The sequence below is a fragment of the Danio rerio genome, chromosome 9, assembly GCF_049306965.1.
Source record: "Danio rerio strain Tuebingen ecotype United States chromosome 9, GRCz12tu, whole genome shotgun sequence".
NCBI lineage: Eukaryota > Metazoa > Chordata > Actinopteri > Cypriniformes > Danionidae > Danio > Danio rerio.
Window position 1 is genome coordinate 43,689,564 of NC_133184.1, and position 20,739 is coordinate 43,710,302.

Below are 20,739 nucleotides of genomic sequence, written 5' to 3' on the forward strand. Positions count from 1 at the left end.
GAGCAAAAAGGAATGACACAGTTGCTGGCTTCTTTGTTTTCTATTATCCAGTGTATTTACATTTAAAAGGGACAGCCTTATACCATTTTCAAGCCTTATGTGTCATAAGTGGTCTTGCATTTGCCTTGATGTGTTTGGGTGGTAATAGATCCCTATGGTGTTTCCCATCACAAGCAGAGAATGATGTTAATACAGGTTTAAGATATGCATCACTGCAAACACAAAGGCACATTGTGTTTCTGTCCTTGAGACTATGCATAATGCATCGGGCATTGGTCATATCTCAACAAAACTAATATTCTATCCTCTCCTTTATAGGGTGACCCTGGTGAAGATGGAAAAGCTGTAAGTAATGTGTTTCATAAAGCTACCTTATAATAAAAAAAGACCTAGCTAAACAACCTTTTTCAGTATATCTGGATGAGATTATTCTTCTGAAATTGTGTGTTTTGGGGTTTGTTTTACTGCAAAATAGAAGAAAAGTCTGAATATATTGTTGATTTTGGTTGCTTTGTGCCTATGCTTCATACACAAGATTGATTAAAAATATGTGATTGTAACAGGGCCAAGTTGGACCTTCTGGTTTTCCTGGAAATCCTGGGAATCCTGGACCCAAAGGAGATAAGGTACGTATTTAATGGTGTCAAAGTAGACCACATCAATCAATAATATTAGAGTTGTGAACTATTAAGATCTGAATTGTGAAAACCAGTTATACTGCAATTTGATGCCTTTTTTTAATTTATTTTTTTAGGGAGATCGAGGTGAAAGTCAGCCAGGACCCCGTGGGCCGCCTGGTCCTCCCGGCCCACCAGGACCCTCCTCTGGCTTTGATAGACCTGTGAGTTTATTATTAGTCTTTTATTTAAGTGATCTCTGTTAATTTGAAAGAAATTGATACTTTGATGCACATTCATTTTACAGACGTTTGTGGACATGGAGGGCTCTGGATTTGATATGGACAGTGTGCGGGTATGCCATGTTGACCCTATATTAACCTTAAGGATTAACACAGAACTCAAATCTGCATTTTCTAGTCCCACAGATATTTTAAACCATTTTTTTTCTTGATTTTGATTTTTTGGAATTAAGATTTTTGAGTTTGGGGTTGATAAAATAAGCATCTTATGCTCTTCAAATCTGCAGGTACACGTAAAAAAAAATGGGGAAAAAAAAACTCCCCACAAAAACTCCTAATTTTATGAAACATCATTACAAATAAAATGTAGTAAATGTAGTAGGTTTTGTAAATTTGAATATTATTATTAACACAAGAAAAACCTGAAAAATGCCTTACTAATTGTATGAAATATTATTACAAATAAGATGTAGTAAATCCTGTAAATTTGCTTATTATTATTGACACTAAAACTTGTATTTTAAAACCTGTTGTATAAATTTATACCACAAAAATATGGCAGTTGTGACTTTGGATGATAAAGTGCAAAATGTCAAAAAGTTTATTAATGTTATTTGTAATTCTTGATTGTTTTTATTTTATTTTATTTTTTGTTGTTGAATTTTATATTTGTTAATAGGCAGTGCCTGGTTTGCCTGGTCCACCTGGTCCTCCTGGTCCCCCTGGTCCCCCTGGCTCTGCATCTTCAGGCTCTGGTGGTTTTGGGCCACCTGGTCCTCCTGGGCAAAATGGGGCGCCAGGTCAGCCGGTGAGTTTGAAGAGACATGACACACTGGTTTAAATGTGCTGTGCTAGGAAAAAGTGTGGTCAGAGACATTGCCTTGTGGATCTTGTGTGTACTCTGATGCATTGTTTTCATTGTTGTATTTTTCACTTATTGTTTCTCCATTTTCATGTCTTGTTAAAGCCTAAAAAGTCTAATAATAAAATATTAATAATTAAATATTTGAAGATCTGCATCTTCTGTAAATGATTTCAAATCAGCAAGTTACAGTTGCATCTTCTTGCTCTTTATTAACTCATTATAAATGTTATTTAACTCATTATTTTTATTCTTTTGCCTTCTGTCTTGCTGTACAGTACAATAGTCAGCTATTGCTGTGTTTACTTTTGCTTTATAAATGAGTAAAGTAAATTAAAATATTACTTTTTTTTATTTTTATTTTTTAATAGGGACTTTCGGGTGTACCAGGTGCTGATGGAAAACCAGGCTTACCTGGTCCAAAAGGAGAGAAGGTATGAAGATACTTCCAGACAACTCAGACTTCCATAATAAAAGAAATTCTATCCGCCTCCATAATTAATCAGAGCTGAATTAAATACATTTATGATATATACATATATTAATGTTTAATAAATTCATATTTAAGGGCGAAAGGGTTGCTTAGTGGTTAGCACTGTCGCCTCACAGCAAGAAGGTCACTGGTTCGAATTCTTGTCAGACAAGTTGGCGTTTCTGTGTGGAGCTTGCATGCTCTCCTCGTGTTGGCGTGGGTTTCCTCTGGGTGCTCTGGTTCTCTTCTTCAGTACAAGACATTCACTATACTTTACGTGAAATGGGTAAAAAAAAACTAAGTTGGCTGTAGTGTGTGAATGCGAGAAGCATGGGTGTTTCACACTAATGGGTTGCGGCTGGATGGGCATCCGCTACATAAAACATATGCTATATAAGTTTGTGTTTTGTTCCGCTGTGGTGACCTCTCATGAAAATAAAAAAAATGAATATTAAAATTTAGATGTTGTAATGAATGTTTAGCTTCTGACTTGTCAAACTCTAGACACTGGACAAATCATAACAGAGCAGACTTTTGGAAAGGAGGAGTTTAGAGAAACTGTATTCTTGAATTAGCCATTTCAGACAAATTGAGAAAAGAGATGCTGCTGCAGTGTGCATTATGAGAATATTAAACTCTTTTTGACCTCGCATGAATGGAAACCTACTGTAGACGTCCTCCAAAATAAAATTATGAACCTTGGAAAAAGCATACCAGGGGCACTTTAATATTTTGATAGTCTTTGAAGTCCGATAAAATTGCTGTAATACATTCTATCATCTAAATGTTGCTGTTATTATGTGCGCTTGTGTGGAGTAAACATGCTCTTAAGCAAGCAGGAGGGCATCAATGTGTTTATTAGTCTTATTGGAGACATTTGTAAGCATAAATCTGAAATCCATTAATTCACTTGACATCAGGGCTATCTGTAAAATTCTAAATATTTATGGCTGGACGCAGTGAGTAGGCAATAACACAGAGGACACTGGAATGACCCTCTTATTACTGTTAGACATACAAATGTAAATCCAGCCAGACATGATTTCAAAAACATCCTAATCAGGAATGACTGGAAAGGGTCATGCAAAAGTCATGGCAATTCATTGGTAAAATAAAATATATAAATATGGAAACCTGTCTATATATAGATAGCAGTGCTGGTGGTTTAATGGATTTGGACTTGCATAATTCAGTTCTGTTGAGATCCCTGTAATGGTAGCTATCTTTAGACGCTGGACTGATTTTGTGCTCCGCAGGGTGATGCCGGTGAGCTGGGCCTTCCTGGACCGGTGGGAGAGAAGGTCAGTTCGCTCAAATCTTTCAAGGGTTTTGTATAAAAGAGCATAGTTTGCATATATTCTACTGCATATCACATATGTTGAACTCGCTGGGGTTTTCTGTATGACTGAGAATTATGAACCAGCAAAATTGAGAGACAAGTAGTTTGTTTTTAAAAATAGTCATCACTGTTTTATGTTTAACTAATTATATATGATGTTTAATTAACTACTATTATGATGTTATAGTTTAAGTTATGTGGATTATTGATATAATTTTGTCGGAAGTACAGTCCTAAAAACATCCTGTCTTCCATTACTTTTTTAGTCAGTGTAATGAAAGGAATAGATTTTAATGAGATTAAAATCACATTTTTAACCAGGCCATACATTTTTTAGCTACATTTTCTTACTTTTATATACACATTTTTTAACTCTGTTCAACACAGACTTATATATATATATATATATATATATATATATATATATATAGATAGATAGATAGATAGATAGATAGATAGATAGATAGATAGATAGATAGATAGATAGATAGATAGATAGATAGATAGATAGATAGATAGATAGATAGATAGATAGATAGATAGATAGATATTCGCCGGCCACTTTATTAGGATCACCTTACTAGTACTGGGTTGGACTCCCTTTTGCCTTCAGAACTGACTTAATACTTCATAGCATAGATTCAACAAGGTGCTGGAAATATTCCTCAGAGATATTTGTCCCATGATAGCATCGCACAGTTGCTGCAGATTTGTCGGCTGCACATCCATGATGTGAATCTCCCGTTCCACCACATCCCAAAAGTGCTCTATTGGATTGAAATCTTCTGACTGTTTAGGCCATTTGAGTACAGGAAACTCATTGTCATGTTCACGAAACCAGTCTGAGATGATTCACGCTTTATGACATGGTGCGTTATCCTGATGGCTGTAGCCATCAGAAATGGGTAGACTGTGGTCATAAAGGGATGGACATGGTCAGCAACAATACTCAGTTAGGCTGTGGCATTGAAACGATGCTCAATTGATACTAATGGGCCCAAAGTGTGCCAAGAAAATATCCCCAGCACCATTACACCATTTTTATCAGCCTGAACCGGTGATACAAGGCAGGATGGATCCATGCTTTCATGTTGTTGACGCCAGAGTCTTACCCTACCCATCTGAATGTTGCTGCAGAAATCAAGAATCATCAGACCAGGCAACGTTTTTAAATCTTCTGTTGTTCAATTTTGCTGAGCCTGTGCAAATTGTAGCCTCAGTTTCCTGTTCTTAGTGTGGTCTTCTGCTGCTGTAGCCCATCCGCCACAAGGTTGGACGTGTCGTGTGTTCAGAGATGCTCTTCTGCATACCTCTGTTGTAATGAGTTGTTATTTGAGTTACTGTTGCCTTTATATCAGCTCAAACCACTCTCGCCATTCTCCTCTGACCTCTGACCATTCTCTGTAAATCCTAGAGATGGTTGTGCATGAAAGTCCCATGAAAGTTTCTGAAATACTCAGACCACTCCGTCTGGCACCAACAACCATGCCACGTTCAAAGTCATGTTAATTCCCCTTTCTGATGGTCGGTTTGAACTGCAGCAGATTGTCTGGACCATGTCTACATGCCTTAATGTATTGAGTTACTGCCATCTGATTGGCTGATTAGAAATTCGGACAGGTCGGACAGGTGTACCTAATAAAGTGACCGGTGAGTGTATATACATTGTGATTTGTTTTGTTTGTGATGTACTAAAATAACTAAAACTGAAATTAAAATAAACAAAAATCATAAAGACCTATGAAAACGAAAAACAATTAAATAACAAAGACAAACTAAAAATCTGAACTTAAAGTACAATTAAACTTAAATAAAAAGCAAAGGTATATTGTGAAGAAAAAACAACATTAGGACTAATATTCATTAACAGTATAACAGATTGGAAATCAAATAAAATACAGAATTAAAAAATTATTACTGTATTATTGAATTGTAATTTTATTAAATTTGCTGTAATTTTAGTCAGTATAAAAAAAACTGTTTATGTTGCTCCCAAACACAGCATTTACAGTAGTGGAGGTAAAACTGGAGAGCAGATGTTCATAAATAAGAAGACATTTGAAGACAGATAAAAGAATGATATTGATTTATAGTTAGGACACAGAGTTGTATTGAACGCTGTTTCAGAAAACATCTTTTTTGAAACAGTCAAACCCACTCAGGTTTCTTACATGTTTCTGTCTCTGTAGCAAAACTCCTACATTCCCTGCAATCCTTATGATCTTCTCTCCTACTAACACCAGTTGCTAGGTGGCAGGTAGCAGTTCGGGAGTCTGCTGATCCAACTTTTTCACACAAGTTCTACTTCAAAGCTCTAATGCTAAAATCTAACGTCATTAATATGTGTATGCAATACACTGGAGTTTTTTTTGCCATTGCTTTGTTCATATGTTTAGTAAATATATTATTATCAAGTTAATGCTTTGCTACAAACTAAAGACCTCAATAGATCAGAGTTAAATTCTTATTTGTTCTTAACTTTGGGGAGGAAAGATTGAAATATCTGAGCATCAATAACTAAAAATTAAAATCCCGATGATAATTTTTCATATCACTTACGTTAATCGCCACAATAGCTCAAAGGTGTTTACCAGTCGCAACAAACTCCATAACCACCTACAAACTAACTTAATTACTTTCAGTGACCAAACTAGTTCCTCAGGCCTTATTGGCATTGATTTAAAAGTTGCCTCATTCATTTATTCATCATTCTCCTTGTATTTAAAGGGTGCCAAAGGTTCTTCTGGTCCCCCTGGCACCACTGGGATTGGTGGGCCTGCTGGTCTTCCAGGACCAATTGGACCTATTGGACTTCCAGGACCACCTGGTCCTCCTGGACCAAGCTTTAATGTTGGTTTTGTAAGTATTCATCAGTCATCTTGTATGTTTTCCAGTGGTATAGGATGAAAATTATAGTTATCTATGAAATGTTGTCTTCTTTGTGTGTGTTCAGGATGACATGGAAGGTTCTGGTGTTCACTTCAGTTCAGTACCTGGAGTAAGAGGACCAGTTGGAATCCCGGTTTGTTTTTCTTTTCTTTTTCTTTTTCTTTTTCATTGTCGCACTTTATTTTGATGGTTTGTTGAATTTAAGTAACATTGCATCTTTATGCCAATTAATTCTCCTTAGATTGTGAGTAGAATGTTACAGTAGGTTGGGGTTTGGGTTAGTGTATTTTGTACTTACAAAGTTTCTTATAGTCAGTTAAATGTCTGTTGAAAGAGCAGTATCAACAGATATTAAACAGAGAGTCTACTAATACTCAAATGGACCATCAAAATAAAGTGTTACCTTGTTTCTTTTATTAATATTTTTGGATCATCATTCACTTCATTTCAATCTTATTTAATTTCAGGGGCCACCTGGTGTCCCAGGGCCACAGGTAAGACTTACACAAATAAGATTTACAGCATAGCACCCTCTAAAGTTGGCACCATTGATAAATATGAGCAAGAGTTGCTCAAAATATTAACCAAAAATCTCTGCTCTCATTGAGAACAAATAATTGCAAAGAACAGCATAGGCTTATCAATCTACAAATAGCATATTCCCATATATATTTGACAATTTTAGTACACCTGGGTGACTAGGAACAGGAAAGCTTTCAACCATGAACTCCTGATTCATAGGACTGTACATACAATGAAACAGAGGGCCAAACTCACTCAGTCAGTCACTACAATGTGTAAAACCAAAGAATAGAGCTGTGATTTGCAGCAAAAGGTTGTCAAGATTCACAAAATTGGGAAGTGACTATAAGAAAATAGCTAAAACGCTGAAAATGCCCATTTCCACCATTGGGGCAATAATTGATATAATCATATGAGTTATGAATCAGTCTGGATGAGCACTCATGTCCATTTTGTCCCAATGCACTGTTACAATGATGGTTTGAGTTTCCAAAAAAATCTCATAATTACAGCTGAACAGCAGATGTTAGCTGGGTCTTTTGGTTAGAACATCTAAAACTACAATCTGATGTCACTTACATCACCAAGAGTTTCAAGAAAAAAGTGACCACTCCCTTCCAATACCAAATTGAAGAATTTTCAGGTTTTTATGTTAATATATTGAGCAAACAATCCCAAAGATACCATTTCAGTTCACACCTTCATTTATTTTTATATTGTTCCACAGGGTCAGCCTGGATTCCCAGGGCTTCCTGGTGAGAAAGGCAGTTTAGGAGCTCAGGGAAATGATGGTCTTCCTGGTGCAGATGGCTTCCCTGGACCACAGGTGTGTTTCATTTTGATAATACATTTAGGTGCTAATTTGCTCATCATCCACTGTGCTGTTCAGTACTTGAGGCTGATATCAGTGTCTTGCATTTGCCTATAGGGACCAAAGGGCGACAAAGGAGAGCGAGGCGACAGGGTGAGGTTACATTCATTCTAAATTGGATCGATGTAGTATCTGGGACTTTTAAATTGTATGTGGCTTATTTGATGAAATGTGATTTTCTTTTTAGGGTGAACCTGGTCGAGATGGACATGGTCATCCAGGCCAACCAGGCCCTCCTGGACCACCTGGACAGATTATTTATCGCTACTCTGAACATGTAAGTCTTTAAATTTGTTCTGTTTTTTTATTTATTTTTTTGGAGAATGGTTCTTTTATTAACTGTATTTTTTTCTGTACAGTATGATGAAGTTGGAGGAACGGGGGCTCAGGTATGATAGTCCTGCTTCTATCAGTCTGTGTATTGGGAGACCACAAATTGACGTGTGAGCATTTAAATGCAGACACATTTCTCTAAATGTTCCAATATCTGTGTGTTACTTGTGTGGTTTTTAGGGTGGTTCTGGTGTTCCTGGCCAAGCAGGATTCCCAGTTAGTACTCATTTTATTTGGTCCTCCTTTTTTTCTTGATCAATACACTTTAGTCATTTATGTATTCTGGAAGTCTTTAATAAGGGAACAGTTCAGATGCAGAAAAAAAAGTGCCATCTGAAAATTTCTCCTAGAATGACCATTTTTCCTTAGCCTCTAATATTTTTGTTATTTCACTTTAAAGGCAATGTAAAGAACGCATTTCTGGATTTACTGAACATGCACACAGGAGCTTCCCAAAAATGCTGATTGCAGAGGACATTTTCAGATGGCATTTAGAGCTTTTTGCACCTGAACTCTTCAAGTGCAGTGACATTAAACATGGGAAAACTGTTTTTTGCACATTGTCCATTAAAAAGTTTACAAAATGACAGATAGTGTCTTAGACTGTTCAAATATTTATAGTTTGCACAGCTATATAATTTTTTGATTTTAATAAATAAATGTTTGTTGGAATATCACAAATTTTCAGTCACATATATTCTGCAAATGACAGTATTTTATTTAAATTTTCTTAGAACTGTTTATTTTGTTTTTTATTAAAACCCATACCTGCAAATTCAGATAAATCTAGTCAAACCTAATTTGATCCATATCTTTGGTCAAGAGGGCATTTATAGGTATTTTAAAACAGCTTATCCAATAAAAAATACTATATAAAGTCAGAATGTTGTATTTTAGAATCAGTCTTATACTCTTGCTTTTTATTTCATCAGGGCCCAATGGGACCAAAGGGTGACAGAGGTGAGCCTGGTCTTCCAGGCTATGACATTAAGGTTTGTATGCCGAAACCAACAAACAAAGCTTAACATGAGATGTTATAAACCTCTGCTCTGAAAAAAACAAACAAACTTGTTTACAGGGGGAGAAAGGAGAACCTGGACTTATTCTTGGACCTGATGGAAATCCACTTTACCTTGGTGGATTGACAGGACAGAAGGTTGGTTTATTCATTCAAAAGACTTGTTTTTGGTCTCTAAATAATACAGATTAGTCCTTTTTTGTCTCTATTGTTGTCATAACTTCACTAGCAATAATAAGTAGGTAAATATTATATCAATGTACTTTTTTATTTAGCTAAATTTGATGTTCTTTTTATTTTACTTTCTGTAGGGTGAGAGAGGTATTTCTGGACCAGTCGGACCTCCTGTATGTTTCTATTTTTATTTATTTTTATTATTCAGATTTAAATAAAGAACTATTTTAGATGCATCCGCTAACATCTAAGTTTGATCTCATTTTTTTCAGGGTCCAGCAGGACCTCCTGGTGCAAAAGGTGAATTCGGAATGCCAGGCAGACCTGTAAGTCTTTCACAAAACAACTTTCATTAACCTACAACTATTGTATGGCATCATATTTAAGTGAGTATGTAATTCGATTTTACTTAACAACCTGATTTTATGACTGTAGGGTCGTCCAGGTGTGAACGGATATAAAGGAGAGAAGGGAGAGCCAAGTTCAGGCTCTGGATATGGTTACCCGGTAAGTCCACCACCTCCTCTTGAATATGAAAATTAATGCAGTTCGTTCAATCAGTGCTTGTTATATAGATGGCTTGCCCTCATATGTTATCTTGTGGCTTTTCAAGGGTCCCCCTGGTCCCCCAGGACCCCCTGGTCCCCCCGGACCCGCTGTGCCCTTGGACAGATTTGGCGTAAGTGATTTTTGTGTCATATAAGCTGTAATTCATGCATGAAATGCTGGAAAATGAGCTCAATATGCTGGCTGTGTTAAACTGAAGTGATCATGATTGCACCAGCAATAATTTGCAACCTCATTTTTTTCCCATTTCAGAGATATGAAGATTATGCAAGGCTCTATCCAGGTAGGTTGTTACAGTCTTTTTTGTTAACGAGAAGAAATATATTTGATACAAATCTAAATATCTTTATTTACTTTTTTAAAATACTTTTGTAATTTCTAGAAATTGCTCCATTTCTGAAACAATGTTGGTGATAAAATAACTTTAATAAATATTTCTCAATGTATTAAATCAAGCTCTCATTCTCGCATTGAATGCGTTGTTTCAGGTAAAAATTCTCAAGGTTACTGTAAAAACGGATTGAGAACAGCATTTTATTTTAATAAATAACTCAAGTTTTAACGTCTCAGATCACCTATATCTCTATGAAATTTAAACAATACCTTTTTTTATTATTATTAAGCTACGAAAGGAGAGAAAGGAGACCAAGGAGCTCCTGGCATTCCCGGATCGCCAGGTAAAATTTACCACTGTTGCTGTTTTTAGACATTCAGGGCCGTTGGCAGGCGGGAGTAGCAAGACTGTCCTGGAGTCTGTAAATCTTTCAGACTCTCTTGATAAAGCACCCTGACTTACTAGCTTGACAACATTTTCAAATCATTGTGAACGTTTTCAGGGTTCTTAATGCATTAATGCAATCTTCACTATTTTTTATAACAGGTTTTTCCACAAACTTTGATATATATTCACTCAAGGTATGTGAACCATTAAATGCAAACATTATTTAAAATAACCTAATTGTTTGGTTATTTTTTAATATTTCAACAACTGTTTTCTCAGAATGAGATGAAGGGTGAGCGGGGAGAGTCTGGTCTTAAAGGAGAGAAAGGAGAACCAGGAGGTGGATTTTATGACCCTCGTTTTGGAGCTGTACAAGGACCACCAGGGAACCCAGGACCTGCTGTGAGGATATTTATGAGACCTTTATGAGATATCTACGATGTCTGAATTGTGTAGTTTTTGTTTTGATTTGAGTGGTCTCATCAAAGTTGTCATTTCTAGGGACCTAAAGGAGACTCAATCAGAGGCCCACCTGGACCCCAGGGCCCACCAGGAACACCCGGGGTTGGTTATGATGGTCGACCAGGTAATCCAGGACCTCCTGGACCACCTGGTCCACCAGGGTCCCCATCACTGCCAGGACCCTATAGGCCACGTAAGAAAGAAATATAAGCATTTTGCAATGTTTCTTATCTACAATAATATTGTAATTGTTGTAGTAATGATATGTGTGCTGACATAATCGAGTACTGTATGTTACTCAGTTTGCAAAAACAAATATTGAAAATTTTCACGCAATTGAAAATAAGCAGAAGCAGAACAATTTTGTGTCTCAGAGCAACATTGTGATTTTTCATTCCAAAATTAACCTTTTTAAGCAAACTGAATCAGCCAATGGTTCAATAATTTATTCACAAAGGTAATGGATGTATCTGAACTCACATAAGCTCTTGAGTAGGTACTTATTTTGCATAATTAATTACTTTGCAACCACTAACATTCTTTATAGGATGAAAATGTGTAGCATCAATGTATCTAGAACTGTTATCCTGCCACTTTTTATCTACAATTTAAATGCAGATACAGTTTTTCACCTACTCTATTGTATTAACTGTTTTAAACATTTATGTCATTTAAATGAATATATTACATATTACAACAGATTTTTCACCTACTGGCATTTTTAGTGTCAGTTAAATATCATTGAGAAAACGAGTCCAGGAAAAGTTTCATAAATATAAATATACCAGGTATGATTCTGTGAACTAAGATGTTGATTTCTATAAATCAATATTTAATAAATCTATAAATCAGCTTGTAAAATTATAAAAACAAAAAAAAAAACAAAAAATGGATTGAGATACACTACCTGACAAAAGTCTTGTCATAGATCCCATTTGTAAAAGCAACAAATACAGTAATAACTTGACATCTTGTTGATCATTTACAAAAGTGGCAAAAGGTAGATTTTTCCTATGAATCATCTGTTAAACTGCATCCTAATCATCACAAATACTGCAGAAGACCTATTGGAACCAGCATGGACCCAAAATTCTCAAGAAATCAGTCAAGTTTGGTGAAGGAAAAATCATGATTTGGGGTTGCATTCAGTACAGGGGGGCCTGTGAGAGGGCCTGTGAGAGAGTGAATGGTAAAATCAACAGCCTGAGGTATCAAGACATTTGTGCTGCCCATTACATTACAAACCACAGGAGAGGGTAAATTCTTCAGCAGGATAGCGCTCCTTCTCATACTTCAGCCTCCACATCAAAGTTACTGAAAGCAAAGAAGGCCAAGGTACTCTAGGATTGGCCAGCCCAGTCACCAAAGATGAACATTATTGAGCATGTCTGGGTAAGATGGAGGAGGAGACATTGAAGATGAATCCAAAGAATCTTGATGAACTCTGGGAATCCTACAAGAAGGCTTTCTTTGTTATTTGAGTCATTGTAGAGATGTATGGATGCATTTATCCAAGCTCATGGGAGTCATACACAATATTAATAATTTCTTACTGCACCATGACTTAACATTCTATACTGCACATTGTTTCTGTTAAGTTACAAGACTTTTGTCTAAGCAAAGTCAGACCTTCCTGTCCTAATTACAAAATAAAAATGAGGGCATAATCATGTTTTATTTTGGTAAAATAGGCATGATCTAGAAGGCTTTGCCTTTTCATATAAGCCACTTCTGATACCAAATGATCAACTAGAAATCAAGTTATTATTTGATGTTTATAAAACTTGGATACGTGACAAGACTTTTGTCAGGTAGTGTATACTGTAGATATATTTTTCGCTAATAATATACACCACATTTAAGTGTTCTCAAGGAAAATAATCATTCACATGGTATCATATAAGAAAATAATCATTCACATGGTATTTGATTTATTACAGCACTCAGTATTCCTGGACCTCCAGGTCCTCCTGGCCCACCTGGAATTCCTGGCACTGGATCAGGGGTGAGCGAGACTTTCATTGAAGAAAAGACTAATGGATCGGATCTGATTAAACCACTAATGCTTCATGCTTTAATCATACTTCTGCTTTTAAATGTATCATCAGGTGACTGTCCTGAGGTCTCATGACATAATGATTGCTACAGCACGCAGACAGACAGAAGGGACTCTGATTTACATTCTGGACAGAAACGATCTCTACCTCAGAGTTCGGGACGGTGTTAGACAAGTGATGGTACGTGCTTTAAATGTCCATCCTTAAAAATGCTATAAATGCATTTCATTTATGATATCAATTTAATAACTTGATATTAAATGAACACATTTCATGAGCATGTGATAAAAATCTAACTGTATAATTGGCCTCAATATCACTTGGATTTGGGTCCTATTTTAACTTGTTGGGTTTATTTCACTCCAGTATGAAAGTTGACACACTAAATCTTCACAGTTCTGTCCAAACAGCTTACAAAAAGATGATTTTCATTCAGGTTTTTTTACATGTCTATTTAAATTTTAACTTTATTTCTTTCATTTACAGCTTGGGGATTATAAACCTCTTTATGGAGAGCTGGTAAGCAGAGTGCATACAGCTTTAATGTTAACACTCAAATAAGCACCCACCATTTAATCTAATGAAATTGGTATTAGTGGATGGTGTGCATATCAAATCCAGAAGGTTTGAGTAAAGCTTGTTGTTTTTTCCTCCAGGACAATGAAGTGGCAGCAGTCCAGCCACCCCCTGTTGTTCACTATTCCCAGGACCACACGGCTAACAATGGCGCAGAGCAGATTTCTCCACCACACCAGCCTATTGATTTCCCAACGAGAGAGCAGGAGAACAGAAACCCCAACCCGCAACCTGACCCCCGATACCCGGATCCACGATACCCACCATACACTGACAACAGATACACCGATCCTGTAGAGCCCAACATCAGATATCCTGTTCAACCCGAGAGGAATCCAATCACTCCAGCCCGCCGTCCTATCCCTCCTGTCAATCAGCCAGGAGGCCACGCCCACACCCACACTTCCGGACCAGGGGTGAGTTCACTTAGAGATACAGTAGTTCACCCAAAAATTTAAGTTTACCCCCTATAAACCTTTATAAGTGTCTTTAGTCAAAATATATTTTGAAAAGAGCTGAAAACCTGTAACCAATGACTTCCATAGCAAAAAAAATGGAAGTCAATGGTTACAGGTTTCCAGCTTAATACAGTATATCTTCTTATGTGTTTAACAGAAGAAAGAAACTGAAATCGGGTTGAGGGATGAGTGAATGATGATGGATTTTTTAGATGAACTATGCTTTTGACCACTGTTTTTTTCCACTTTACTGACACTATTTTCTTTTCTGTTTTACAGTTGCATCTTATTGCTCTGAATTCTCCACAAGTGGGCAACATGAGAGGCATTCGCGGGGCAGACTTCATGTGCTTCCAGCAGGCACGGGCCGTTGGCATGAAGGGAACGTTCAGAGCCTTCCTGTCCTCCAAACTCCAGGATCTCTACAGTATCGTCCGCAGATCTGACAGAGAGACATTACCAATTGTTAACCTAAAGGTGTGTTGTGCATTACTCAAACATTCAGACAATAAAATTACAGTAATTTTACCGCAATAAATTAGTATTTTTAAAGGGTTAGTTCACTCAGAAAAGCTAATTATTATTTATTACTCACCCACATATTGTTCCTGAGACCTTCGTTTAACTCAACACAACACAAACTGAGCTATTTTAGATGATATCCTGGAGCTCTCTTATCTTCCATAGACAGCAACAGTGCTGAAACATTCAAGAAGTCAAGTAAAGAAACCAAAAAACATTTTCAAAACATTCCATGTGACGTCAAGTGGTTCAACTGTAATCAAACAAAGCTCCAAATCTATCTTTTGTGAGCCAATAAGAACTGTAAAAATGACTTCAGATGTTCAGATGTAGATGTTCCTACAGTATTTCTTATCACCTATATCAGGTCAAGGTGTGCATTTATTTTGGTGAGTGCCATGTGTTGACATTAGATTCAGCAGCACAACGCGCAAACATCATATTGCCCATAGTAAATGTGCACCCTAGTCTGATGAGGAAAACATAGGAAAACAAAGTTTAAGTTTACTCTTATTGTGCACAAAAGTGTTCTTGGTGCTTCACATGATTAAAGTTGAACCACTGAAGTCCCAGGTAAGGTTTTGACAATGTTTTTGGTTTCTTTATGACATATGGGTGAAATGATCTAAAATCAAAAACTCGATCAATTAAACACTATACATACATTTTTGATTATTTAACGATTATTTTATTTGTCTTTAGAGTGGAGGAACTATGATGTCAATTGGTATGCAAATATCTGGAAATGACTTTGCATTTTAGCAGTTCCAGTCCCCTCGTCCCAAAGTCAATGGGTTTTTTCAATGGGATTTCAGTTAAATTGCTTAAATAAGGTTCATGGCTAACACAAGCTCAAGATACTTTCACGTTTTATTATTCTACAGCATAAAACACATCAGTTACATCACACTTAAGATTTTAAAATTCCGTTTCGTTTCTTAAAAAGACGGTTGCTGTGAAGTTGCTAAATGGAACTACAGCGATGTCGGAGACATTATACGTCATCGAGCTGGTCTGGAACACAGCTTGCTTGCATTGGGCATTTGGATTTGTCTGTTATTTAAGTATTTTCATAAATAGTATTTTATAGTTTGTAGTATTTTTCTTATTGGGAATTCATATTGTGGGTGGATAATGCCTTCACTTGTAAAGACCATCAAGACAGATTAATTGGTTGATCCTTTATTTTGATTAAACGATTTTATGGGGATAACTCATCTCTGATTTATTTAATCTTTGCAATGATGACAGTAAATCATATTTTACTAGATATTTTTCAAGACACTTTTATACTGCTTAAAGTGACATTTAAAGGCTTAACTAGGTTAATTAGGTTAACTAGGCAGGTTAGGGTAATTAGGCAAGTTATTGTATAATGATGGTTTGTTCTGTAGACTATCGAAAAAAATATATCTTAAAGGGGCTAATGCCTTTGTCCTCAAATCAGCTTTTGAAAAATTAAAAACTGCTTTAATTCTAGCCAAAGTTAAACAAAAAAGACTTTCTCTAGAAGAAAAAATATTATCAGACATACTGTAAAAATTTCCTTGTTCTGTTAAAACATCATTTGGAAAACATTTAAAAAAGGGGGGCTAATAATTATGACTTCAACTGTCATTTTAACGTGATCAATAGATTTTTTGTAGTTTTTTTTCTTCATCTAAACACATTTAACTCTCTCATAACTGCAGTATTTACACTGTATAGCATATGAGACTATGGGCTGCTTTTTGCGGTACTTCGTGACAAAACAAGAATAATGAATGTTGCTCTGTGTCCATGATGGAACTTGCAGGCATTTGATAGAGTTGTCCCTCACACCTCATTTCTGTCGTCTGTTACTAAGGTAAACAGGCCGTGTGCACGCGAGCGACACACTTATTTAAATATATCTTATGATAGTACTTTGTAGGCACATTTATACATAAAAACTTTTTAAAAACTTTTACAACAATCGTAAAGCAAAACAAAGTGTATTTCCCACGTAAAAAAAAACTATCCAAAAGGCACGTATGTCTATGTGCTTTTGTGTATTTAATTGGATCATAATATAAAAAAAGAGAGTAAATCTTTGTCAAGGACCATATTTTTAAAAATTAGCTTGAAAAGTTGTCTGTAGCGGGTGGTGCTGACGTCCCAGGTGAGCGCCTTGAAGCTATTGTCATCCATGTATAGCCTAACGTAAGCTTTTCAGTTCTTATGTTTGCATTGAAGATTCAAAAGTGCTAAAAGTTGTATTTTTGTGTGAGGATTATCCGGCTGGACAAAACATGTAAGTGTAATAAACTGCTTTTGAACATAGAGCTTATTATTTGCAATCTTCGAAAAGCCCATGGGAAAATCCTAAGAATTTTATCGAGGGAACCGGTTTTATGTTAGCAGCCCATTTGCCTACAAGGTGACGTCATAGTTCCTCCACTCTATTAATTTATTTTTTTAATTCATAATTCATTAAATGTTTGTACTGTGAATATATAAATTTTTACAAAATGAAACATTTCAATACTTTGTGATGTTAAAATAAGAACATTTCTGGCAAATAAACACAGTTACATTTGTTTAGAGTTGCTCATTGCATTGAAGGTATTGGTTTGATCGTTGGATCATTTTGACAGTTCCTAGTCATATTCTCATCTAGAGAAAACTTACTCAACTCACTTGGTGTTTGTTTGGTCCTGTCTCTCGATGACACTGATGTTCTGGTGTGCAGGATCAAGTCCTCTTCAGCAGCTGGGAGTCTCTCTTCAGTGACTCAGAGAGCAGGATGAAGGACAATGCACCCATCTACTCGTTTGATGGCAGAGATGTCCTGAGGGACAGTGCCTGGTGAGTGCCTTTAAACTGACACTTCAGCAGATCAGCCTGACACTGTCTATCTATCTATCTATCTATCTATCTATCTATCTATCTATCTATCTATCTATCTATCTATCTATCTATCTATCTATCTATCTATCTATCTATCTATCTATCTATCTGTCTGTCTGTCTGTCTGTCTGTCTGTCTGTCTGTCTGTCTGTCTGTCTGTCTGTCTGTCTGTCTGTCTGTCTGTCTGTCTGTCCGTCCGTCCGTCCATCCATCTATCTGTCGTTCTATCAGTCGTTCTATTTGTCGATCTGTCTATCTATCTATCTATCTATCTATCTATCTATCTATCTATCTATCTATCTATCTATTGATCTATCGATCTATCGATCGATCGATCGATCGATCGATTGATCGATTGATCGATCGATCTATCTATCTATCTGTCTGCCTGTCTGTCTATCTGTCCGTCCATCTATCTGTCGTTCTATCTATCTATCTATCTATCTATCTATCTATCTATCTATCTATCTATCTATCTATCTATCTATCTATCTATCTGTCTGTCTGTCTGTCTGTCTGTCTGTGTCTGTCTGTCTGTCTGTCTGTCTATCTGTCCGTCCGTCCATCTATCTGTTGTTCTATCAGTCGTTCTATTTGTCGATCTGTCTATCTATCTATCTATCGATCTATCGATCTATCGATCGATCGATCGATCTATCTATCTATCTGTCTGCCTGTCTGTCTATCTGTCCGTCCATCTATCTGTCGTTCTATCTATCTATCTATCTATCTATCTATCTATCTATCTATCTATCTATCTATCTATCTATCTATCTATCTATCTATCTATCTATCTATCTATCTATCTATCTATCTATCTATCTATCTATCTATCTATCTATCTATCTATCTAGTCCGTCCGTCCGTCCGTCCATCGTTTAATTAATCATTGTAATTTTGGAAAGGTCTCACAGTTTTCTAGTGTTTCCTTTGAAAAGCTTAAAATGGTCATTTCCCTTCCTCTCTCCTATAGGCCAGAGAAGATGATTTGGCACGGATCGGATGGCAGGGGTCACAGGCAAACGGATAACTACTGCGAGACATGGAGGGCCGGAGACCGCGCTGTCACAGGCCTGGCCTCGTCCCTGCAGGCTGGTCAACTCCTCCAGCAGACCTCCAGCAGCTGCTCCAGCTCCTACATCGTGCTGTGCATCGAGAACAGCTACATGACACAGTCCAAGAAATAAAGCCGTCCGAAAGAGCCTTTGAAAACTCAACACTTCAGTCATACAGGCCCAGATTTTGCTCCAGTAGATGCCTGTATCTAATGAATGGAAATGTTAAAGAGTAAATTAAACTGAGTCTGCCTTAAGGAGAATTTGCCAGTCATCTATTCGCCGTAACGCCAAAGGTTGAACGTGGAGGTGTTTGCTCTTTCTCAGGGCACTGGCACATCTTTTTCAGGGGGTTAAACCAGAGAAGTGAGGCCAACTGAGGCAGTTTTTTTTAACTGTATCCATATAAAATTTTGTATATGAATTGTTTGTCTTCTGTGTTGTTGTTTTTTTTTTTTTGAAAAATGTCTTAATTGGTATATTTAACCAATTTTAGCTATATTTTTTTGTGCAACCATTTTCCTTCAAGGTTATGTTGGATATCGAGGAGCAAACCTTGACATAGTTTTAGAATTTGAAAAGAGAAAGTATTTATTTTGCAATAAAGAGAGCTAAAATATGATTTGAAACCACAAAGCATATTTGTTTGCTATTTTAGCAAGCACATTTTTGCTACTTCAACAGATGTAAGACTGAAGTGTAGCTTATAAATGGCTGCTCTCTAAAAACCTCTAGTGGGCAAAGAGAAATGCCTTAAATAATTCAACGCTTACCCCTCAAGAGTGTTTTGTACAAAACAAATGATTTGATCTGTTGCATCTATGGAATCACTGTGTTTTTTTTTTCTATTGTGATTAATGTGAAATTTCATATGGACATCTGAGTGTCATTATTTTACTCTTCTGGTTGATTCCAGAAGTTTCCATGAGTAACGGGAATGGGAAGCTGAATAGTATTTGTAACAAATATTTTAAGGAAAAAAATTCTGTTACTAAAAAATAGTGGTTACATGTCCCATAATTCAAAGGCATTGGTTGCATTCGGTGCTTTTTGCTGATGAAACAGCTGCTGACAGTGTTGTTTGGGAGAGACAGATGTGTTTTATGAAGACACTTTATCTTCTATCCATATGGAATTTCAGACACCTAATCCACTCTAGTGCTACTGATGTGTTCAGCACAACCCTGTGGGCTTCTAGTCTTTTTTTCTTTCTTTCCTTTTGTACTAGTATGTGCTGCATCATGTCTCGGAGGCACTGACATTTTTTATTTTTCATTAGCCACAATAATTTTGGCACCACTTCTTGTGTATTAAAATCTATTTCCTTAAAACCTACACATATCTTAGACTATGTTGTCTGTTCATGCACAATATTAACATATCGGATGTCGTTCACAAGCCATTTCATATCATGATTGTTTACTGTTCACTGACTGTTTACTAAAAAAAAAAATAAAGGTACATTTTTCCTCTTCAAATTCATGAAAAAGATGTTCATTCTTTGTGAGAGCCATTAAACCCACAAGCATTACAGTGCATCCGGAAAGTATTGACAGCGCTTCACATTTTCCTCATTTTGTTATGTTACAGCCTTATTTCACAATGGATTAGTCATTGATTTCCTTAAAATTCTACACACAATACCCCATAATGACAAAAAAAGAGTTTCTGAAATTGTTGCAAATTTATTAAAAATAAAAAAAAACCTGAAAAGTCACATGTACAGAAGTATTTACAGACTTTGCTCAATACTTTGTTGATGCACAGCCTCAAATCTTTTTGAATAAGATGCCACAAGCTTGGCACACCTGTCTTTGGTAATTTTTGCTCAGTCCTCTTTGCAGTACCTCTCAAGCTCTATCAGGTTGGATGGGAAGAGACCATTTTCAGATCTCTCCAGAGATGTTCAATAGGATTTAGGTCTGGGCTCTGGCTAGGCCACTCAAGGACATTCACCGAGTTGTTGTGAAGCCACTCCATTAATATTTTGGCTGCGTGCTTTGGGTCATTGTCCTGCTGGAAGATGAACCATCGCCCCAGTCTGAAGTCAAGAGCACTTTGAAGCAGGTTTTCAACTCAATTCAATTCACCTTTACTTGTACAGTGCTTTTACA

At 36.5% G+C, this 20,739-nt stretch overlaps 1 protein-coding gene across 4 annotated transcripts in view; it reads left to right on the forward strand.

Moving 5' to 3' along the window:
• col18a1a (collagen type XVIII alpha 1 chain a) overlaps positions 1-20,103 on the forward strand; it is a 158,300-nt gene extending 138,197 nt beyond the window's left edge. For 3 of the 4 annotated variants that reach the window (XM_021478722.2, XM_073912047.1, XM_021478720.3), the window contains 33 exons: positions 319-345; positions 564-626; positions 755-841; positions 925-972; positions 1,539-1,667; positions 2,093-2,155; positions 3,450-3,494; positions 6,260-6,391; positions 6,486-6,554; positions 6,889-6,915; positions 7,671-7,769; positions 7,872-7,907; positions 8,002-8,091; positions 8,174-8,203; positions 8,328-8,363; positions 9,080-9,139; positions 9,226-9,303; positions 9,477-9,512; positions 9,612-9,665; positions 9,775-9,846; positions 9,953-10,018; positions 10,159-10,189; positions 10,530-10,583; positions 10,787-10,821; positions 10,907-11,029; positions 11,129-11,282; positions 13,030-13,094; positions 13,198-13,326; positions 13,633-13,665; positions 13,803-14,138; positions 14,460-14,657; positions 17,413-17,528; positions 18,544-20,103. In XM_021478722.2, the coding sequence (XP_021334397.1) occupies positions 319-345; positions 564-626; positions 755-841; positions 925-972; positions 1,539-1,667; positions 2,093-2,155; positions 3,450-3,494; positions 6,260-6,391; positions 6,486-6,554; positions 6,889-6,915; positions 7,671-7,769; positions 7,872-7,907; positions 8,002-8,091; positions 8,174-8,203; positions 8,328-8,363; positions 9,080-9,139; positions 9,226-9,303; positions 9,477-9,512; positions 9,612-9,665; positions 9,775-9,846; positions 9,953-10,018; positions 10,159-10,189; positions 10,530-10,583; positions 10,787-10,821; positions 10,907-11,029; positions 11,129-11,282; positions 13,030-13,094; positions 13,198-13,326; positions 13,633-13,665; positions 13,803-14,138; positions 14,460-14,657; positions 17,413-17,528; positions 18,544-18,757 (2,835 nt within the window). In that variant the 3' untranslated portion in view covers positions 18,758-20,103. The remainder of the gene's footprint in view (positions 1-318; positions 346-563; positions 627-754; positions 842-924; positions 973-1,538; positions 1,668-2,092; positions 2,156-3,449; positions 3,495-6,259; positions 6,392-6,485; positions 6,555-6,888; positions 6,916-7,670; positions 7,770-7,871; positions 7,908-8,001; positions 8,092-8,173; positions 8,204-8,327; positions 8,364-9,079; positions 9,140-9,225; positions 9,304-9,476; positions 9,513-9,611; positions 9,666-9,774; positions 9,847-9,952; positions 10,019-10,158; positions 10,190-10,529; positions 10,584-10,786; positions 10,822-10,906; positions 11,030-11,128; positions 11,283-13,029; positions 13,095-13,197; positions 13,327-13,632; positions 13,666-13,802; positions 14,139-14,459; positions 14,658-17,412; positions 17,529-18,543) is intronic. The other variant, NM_001349195.1, reaches the window with a different exon arrangement.
• The last annotated feature ends 636 nt before the right edge of the window (positions 20,104-20,739 follow it).